We start from the raw sequence: 7,378 nt of genomic DNA, 5'->3' as shown, positions 1-7,378 counted from the left end.
TGAATTTTACCCTGGTGGCGGCGGACTTACGCTTATCGATTTTAGAACCACCAAGGGATCTTTGATGTGCACAACCTGCTGACAGGACCTCCGGGATATTTTTGCCCTTCTCCGAGAAGGCTGGATGGAAGATCTTACCTACCGTAAGATCAAAAGTGTAGCTGAAAGGCAGCAGTAAGGAGCCAATTAGTAGCAGTAGAAAAGCAGGCTGCTAAAAGAGTTAGAAGGCCAGCAGAGGATGGGGCAGTTTGAGGGGGGGGGGGGGGAGGAGCAGAAAGTGGAGACGAAATAAGTGGTCAGAAAATGGTTAGAAATCGGGAAAGGAGGTGAAAGGGGAATATTTCTTTAGAGCACCTCAATACCACGAGAGCTCCCTTTCCTCTGCTTGGACACACGACTTATTAAAAATCCTAGTGCGTGGTTACTACAGATTTTTAAAAGTTTATAGCTAGGACAATATCGATTTTAAAACCACGTTCGTCATCTTTTTTTCTACGTCTAATTGCTACATTATTCTTATCAAACTCATGTTTAGATAACCTTATAGTGCGGTCAAAAAATCCGTTGGGCAACTTATCCTAAAAAAAATATATTTGACGGGCGAATCGGTGTCCCCATACTTTGCACGGTAGTTTGTTTCAATTTGTCTTAACTAAATGATATTTTTCCACAACAATTGAGATTAGATTAAACACTTTAAATTAATGTAAAATACAATAAATCTCCGTCACGTAAAAAAATGGGGTTGTTCACAGCACTTCCCGATTTTCGCACATGTTTTGCATAAGCAAATGACTAAGTCACAGCTCATCAATGACACTTTTTAGTTGCAACACATGTTACAAGAAATTAATTTTTTGGGGAACACTGTTTTGATCTAAAGGCTCTCAAAACATGCGTTCGAAAAGTACAACATCGGGACTAGAAAAACATGACGGGCTTTCTTTTAAAAGCGATATTGCCCCAGCTGTAAACCTTTTAAAATCTGTAGAACCCACCCACTTCTTTAGTATACAGCTAAGATCTGTTTACAAAAATGTTGATCTGCTATGACAAATTGATACAAGTCATTGTGCAAAAGCTAAAAAGTCTATGTTTGATAGTTTAGAAAATTGCTTGATGATAATTGCGCCTTGAATTTTTGACAGCTCCATAAAACAAAAAACCTGTTCACTATAAAATCAATTTGTCGTGAATAGCAATTTTCCCAGTAAAAAGTGTCATTGGTGATCTGTGCAAAGGCCATATGCGTATGCAAAATAAAAGTGTGTGAGAACCGGAAAGTGCTGTAAACAATACCATTTTCCGGGTGACGCAGATTATAGTATTTTATACAAAGTTATGAAGAAAAACTGTTTTTGTTTAAATTTAACTTCAATTGTTAAAGAAAAATCATTTATGTCTATGTTAAGACACATTGATACAAACTTCTGTGCAAAGTATGGGTGACTTTGATTCACCGGTTAAAGAGATATTTGAGGATAAGTTATGCCACAAATTTTGGACCTATAATTACAAGATCACGTAATGCTGTCCTTATAATATGCATCTCTGTGACAAACAAATCTCAACATGTTTCGTGTGTGAGATAGCAAAGTGAAAAAAAAAGTATTTCACATATAGGGCATATGGATTTTGTCAGAAAATATTCCATACTAAAGTAACTTATTGTATGAAATTAGTACAATTTGTACAATAGTACGAATTTCTATTAAAGTGACAATACTGATTTCAGTATTATGATGAAATAGAAAAGGTAGTACTATATTGTGTTTCGAACAATGAATTATACAAAGTAAACAGAAATAGAAGTCAACAAAAGATCAAGAGTCGCTGAGTACACTAATCCAACTATCAATGACGTCATCAGTAAAGGAAACTTCGAACACCCTCAGCAATGTAACCCTGCGCGAACTTAACAATAGATATATCTGGGAAAGAATCAAGTGTTACAAGCAATACCTCAACCAACGAACTTTCTTATGCCTATGCACACATTCTCCCAACGTTTGGACATCTGCACCCTGAGGACTATCTGGCAAACTTGACACTCAAGAGAACAAACAATGAGAGAGAAAAGAAACGTCATCGCGTCCTATAAAAGTACTCGCTTTCCAGCAAGATCTTCACAAGCCAAGGAAAGGTGGTGAACTTTCCTCACAGGGACGCAGGAGAGCAGCACGGATAGGAAACTTTGTTCCCAGTCTTTAAGAAAAGACAGTACTCGTAAAACGTACAGAACAAACTTGACGAAGATGGGAACATCTTTCCAGATACTCGTGGCTTTCGCCGTTGCTTTATGTGCAGCGTCCCTGGCAAGAGCACAAACAGGTAATGCGTTATCTATCTATCTATTTACCCATCTATTTGTTATCAGTAGTATTATCCACTATAACAACTATTTGACCAACATAATAACTTACAGGAGCTAGATTCTTTAACAGATTTTTAAATCATGAACATCCTTTCTTTTTATTCAGGGGGTGTAGCAAAGATTGTTTAGAGCTTTCTTCAACATCATCCTTAAAATAATCATTGTTGAAGACTTCGCATTGTTGGTTAAGGGCACAGGATAGGAATAAAGCAATGTTTCATTGTTCCCGTACATGTTTTCCGTTGCTTTCTTACCTTTAGCTCAACACTTAGTCAAGTTAGTTTGAAGAGCAGATTCCAGCACAATCTCTTAATCGGAATTCAAGCTCTAGCGTTTTCAAATGATGTAGGAACTGATTGATCAAATATATTTGACCGTTAGTGTATTTTTTGTGAAAATTATGAGCATAGTTGTCCGTTCTTTTGCGGAATTGTAGCGTCTTACTAAACACAGAGCTGGCTATTAATTTGTTTATGGAGGACTTGGTCCTGCCCTACAGGCCACAGAACCGAGATGGATTAATTAAACAAAAGAATGATATACGTTTGGAACGTTTTCACATATCCAACAGTTCGCTTCCTTAGAATTACAAAGTTCTGTCTGACATTTTAGCCGTTTGAGTTACTGAGACCATGAGACCAGAAACCAATGTCCTATCTGCTCTGTCAAATTCGTAAGATTATTGGGGGTTGTTATGAAGATATTTAAAGACTTGCATTTGAAAAAGCTTGACATGTTGTGAAACTTAAAATGTTTGTCTTCAAATTTCTCAAAACTAAGTACTGAGCAGATAGAACTATGCAATTCTGAGGTAGCCATGTATGTAGTTTGAAATCAATTGGGCCATAGCAGCGGACTGTTTTAACTCTTTTTGTTTTGCACATTCTAGTAACCATTGGCCAGGGGTCTTGTTCATCGATTCCTTTCGGGCGCACGACAGATTGTCCGATATCCAGCGCCCAACCTGGCATGACCTTGACAGCTACGGTTGTTGGCGGTCTTTACTCGGCTTATTGTATTCAGGTGAGATTCTTTTTAAGTCAGGTTATCGTCAGATTTTTTAAATATTATTTTTCTACAACAATACCATTTAAACTGCGCCAGTCAGTATACAATGTAAAAGGCTCGAGCTGTGTCGTAGTGAGAACTTTGTTCGCAATAGTTGTATGTCTGTCAGTCTCCTAGAGTGTCAGTCTGTCTGTTCTGTTCAGTTCTCTCTCTCTCTCTCTCTCTCTCTCTCTCTCTCTCTCTCTCTCTCTCTCTCTCTCTCTCTCTCTCTCTTTTCTCTCCCTGTGTGTGTGTGTGAGTGTGTATGTGTGTATGTATCTCTGTGGGTATGTGTGTGTATCTGTGTGTATATCTGTGTGTGTGTGTGTGTGTGTGTGTGTGTGTGTGTGTGTGTGTGTTTGTGTGTGTCCGTGCGTCCTGCATAGACAACCCCCTCCCCTATGCACACACCTCACCCGCCCACACCCACACCCACAATCGTTTGTTTTACTTGTTCTTAAATCACTTTGCTTGTCATTCCCAGGGCCGCTGCAGTTATTGCCGATGCAATTCATGGTATTTATTATACTTTTACTGTTTACAGGGTCTTACCTATAGCATCGTTCAATCTGGAGGTCAGTATAGGCTTAGGGTGTCCTATCCTTGTGGTGCTACTTTTCGGATTGACTCTGTTGGGAACGCCGCTGCTCAACCTACAACCACCGCTGCCACTACAGCTGCCACAACCACAGCTCCAGGTGTGTTGAACACACCACAGTGGGGCGCGTGGTCCCAGTTCGGATCGTGCAGCGCATCCTGTGGGGGCGGCCTTCGGTCTAGAAGTCGAACCTGCAGCACAGGGAGAAATGCAGACTGCGAATCCTTGACCTCATTTGCCGTGGACCGTCAAGACTGCAATACTCAAGCTTGTCCACCAGCAACCAGTAAGTATTGCTACATACAGGCGATCATGATACAGCGCATTAGTTCATCAGTCAATGTCTGGATCTGCAGGGGAGAATGTTTCGAAAGCAAAATAGAAGTAAGTAAGTAAGTAAGTAAGTAAGTAATTTTATTCAGTGTTTAAAGCCATTGATCCATATCACATAATATAAAACACTAATTTGTTAAACAAAATGTCTATAGTGAAAAATTACAGGTTATGCACATAATATCTCTCATCACAGGCCAAACATTGCATGAATCTGTTGCTAGGCGAGTCAGGCTGGAAGGAATTAACCATTTTCTTTGATGGGCAAAATCAGACGATAAAATTTCCTTAAAAGTCAAACCTCTAACATAAGGGTGAATTTAAAGCACAATAGAAGAAAAAAAAGATTAGGCTGATTTGTTTTGTGGTTTCTTCTTTGGCTAATGAGGATCATTCTAGCAGAAAAGAGTTAGCTTAATTGTGTGCATTAAAAACTCTTCCATTTCCACGTCTGGATATTCGCAGCTTTCATGCATCTCTCTTGGCTTTTGCATAAATTCGTTAGAACCTCGTATGTTACGATTTTCTGCCCCCGTGTATTTGCTGCTTTCCAACAGATTGTTTCAGGAGGCAGGATCTCCTATTTCAAGAAACTAATGCGAAGTCCTTCAGCGACATTTTCAGGGTGTCTTTTAAGCGCCCTTTTAGATGCGTCAACCTTATGCTTCCGTAAGAAGAGTTCAGAATAGAATCCTGGCTTTGTGATTCTGAAATCAGGTAGTCTTACGACATGGCCCACCAAGGGAGGTTTACCCTTTTTTATAGCTCAGAAGACTCTCAGAATTTGGCCCTTTCGGGAATTTTGGTGTCTGGTATTTTGTTGTGCCACCATTTAATTCCAAAAATTCTCCAGACACATTTCTTGCTGAAATGTTTTAACTTTTTTATATGGCACTGGTATACTCTCCGGGCCTCAGCGTCGTATACAAAATGGTTTGGAAGACAATAGGATTTTATCTCTGTACGAATATAACTGCTGTCCCAAACCTTTACCCCGAGTCTTTCAAAAGACGCACTCACTGTATTCTTATTAAGTAAAGCTATTTCTGCGTCGATGGGGGCATATAAAGGCAGTGAACCGTCAAATTATTTGAAACTATCGACGTTTTTCATTGTTAAGTCAAGCATTTTGACAAAACTAATCAGCTGTTCTATAATTATGTTTCTCCTGATTATTTGGTTTGTATTTTTATGACGTGATTAATAATAGTGGGAATATTTCATTATGTGTGTTTATGTGAGAGTAAGTTATGAGGGGTGGGGGGTGCGGGGAAAATTCTGACGTTTGAGACCCTGGACAAGCGTTTGTAGTTGTGGATGGGGGGTGGGGGCAGATCTGAGAGCTTCCTTTGCAGTCTTTGCTGGCTGAAATCACGGCACAGAAGAATAAATTTGTTTACATTCTGTCTGAATCAGTTGTCGCATAGACGACTTGTTGGCGCAGTGGGAACCCAAATAGAGATATATTTGGGGTGGCATAGATATGGACTGGGTGCAAAAAAATCATGTGGAAAAGACCACTGGATGTAAAAGGATGCATGTTCTATCACCAGCCCCAGTGAACCCTAACAATGCTCAGTGTGGACAGGCCAACAGCTTCCGCATCATCGGAGGCACTCAGTCTGGACAGTGTGAGTTCCCTTGGATGGTGATGGTTTATAACCGAATGGAGGGCACTGTGTGTGGTGGCTCCATCCTGGATCAAACTACAATCCTAACGGCTGCCCACTGTGTGGTCAACAAGAATGCGTAAGTACTTGCTACACTCGTGGCCTGAATAGTTATTTTAGTCGACATATTAATAATAGTACTATTTTAAGGGGACGCTCACTGATAAAGAACAATCAGGAAAAGACACAATGGAGTTTTTGGGACACCTGAATAGTCATAAAGGTCTTGAACAGCTAGCTCTCCCTAACAAAAATGAATACAAACGAGGCAGGTGTAGGCCCAGAGCAACCTATTTGGAGAACCTAAACAGATCGGTAAAGAGGAAAGGTCAGGGTAATGTAGCTTTTTTAAAGAGCGTCCGAGCAAGGGAATGAATGAAGAACCATGATCAGCGATGTCTGTCACAGAATATTAAACTTGATGATGACGATGATGATGATGATGATGATGATGATTGATGATTAATACTATGGGTATTTTATGATTGAGGCCACTTGGCCCCTTTACTGGTCATTCCGTTTGATTATTTCATTGGCCCAGCTTGAAGTCGTCGACTGGGGCTTTGGTATATGACTTGAATTTTGAGGTTTAAAGCAACTCGATGTTCTATTATAATTACTTTTTACAAATGAAATAGTGGATATGAGATGAGAGTACGATTTTTTAAAATTATGCTTTAGCAATTAATTTTAATTAAAGTATGATTTGTTACCAATTTTATTTCGTTCTGCATGGTAATTTGGTTATTACTTTTCTTAATCCATCCTGTTGTATTCCTTGTGCTTTCAACTCAATGTATGGAATGCGTGAAGCACCTATTGCTTTAAACTGTTTTTCGTTGTCCGGTTTATAAATCTTTGCAGGCTAAACATTTTAATAGTCAGTGTAGCAGTATTTGTTCTCCATCAGTTGGTGTCGACTAGTGGGTAGTTGGCGGGTGCTCTGGTGTGGTTTGCTCCTTTTCCCCCCTCAGACAGTTATCGTCCTTCTCTCTCCTCCTTCTCTTCTTTGTGAGTTATTATCTAGTAACTAACACCTCTAATCTCCGGCACTCATTTGACCTATTCGTGTTGCAAGTGCTGTAAAACTGTTACTAAAACCAAAACGATATCGACTATGGATATTGTGCCAATGGCAGCAGCAGCATCTATGGCTGGCGAGTCTAACACAGAATTCGTGGCAGTCAGTGTCACTACGTGCTTCGGGCAAATGTTTGGTGAAGGAGATAGTTTAAGTCCTTAAAAAAAACTAATCTGTATTATGTATATGTCCAATGGCAGTATGAGCTCGCGTAAGCCTCTTTATCTTTGTGTCTGCCACACATACACTCTCTCTCTCTCTCTCTCTCTCTCTCT

At 39.8% G+C, this 7,378-nt stretch overlaps 1 protein-coding gene across 1 annotated transcript in view; it reads left to right on the top strand.

Moving 5' to 3' along the window:
* The first annotated feature begins 2,079 nt into the window (after positions 1 to 2,079).
* LOC101845194 (transmembrane protease serine 9) overlaps positions 2,080 to 7,378 on the top strand; it is an 8,752-nt gene continuing 3,453 nt past the window's right edge. The window contains exons 1-4 of the mRNA XM_005107199.3: positions 2,080 to 2,331; positions 3,264 to 3,397; positions 3,966 to 4,305; positions 5,906 to 6,101. Coding sequence (XP_005107256.1) covers positions 2,256 to 2,331; positions 3,264 to 3,397; positions 3,966 to 4,305; positions 5,906 to 6,101 — 746 coding nt within the window. The 5' untranslated portion in view covers positions 2,080 to 2,255. The remainder of the gene's footprint in view (positions 2,332 to 3,263; positions 3,398 to 3,965; positions 4,306 to 5,905; positions 6,102 to 7,378) is intronic.

Source organism: Aplysia californica, unplaced genomic scaffold (assembly GCF_000002075.1).
Source record: "Aplysia californica isolate F4 #8 unplaced genomic scaffold, AplCal3.0 scaffold00584, whole genome shotgun sequence".
NCBI lineage: Eukaryota > Metazoa > Mollusca > Gastropoda > Aplysiida > Aplysiidae > Aplysia > Aplysia californica.
This window is presented reverse-complemented; position numbering and strand designations above follow the sequence as displayed.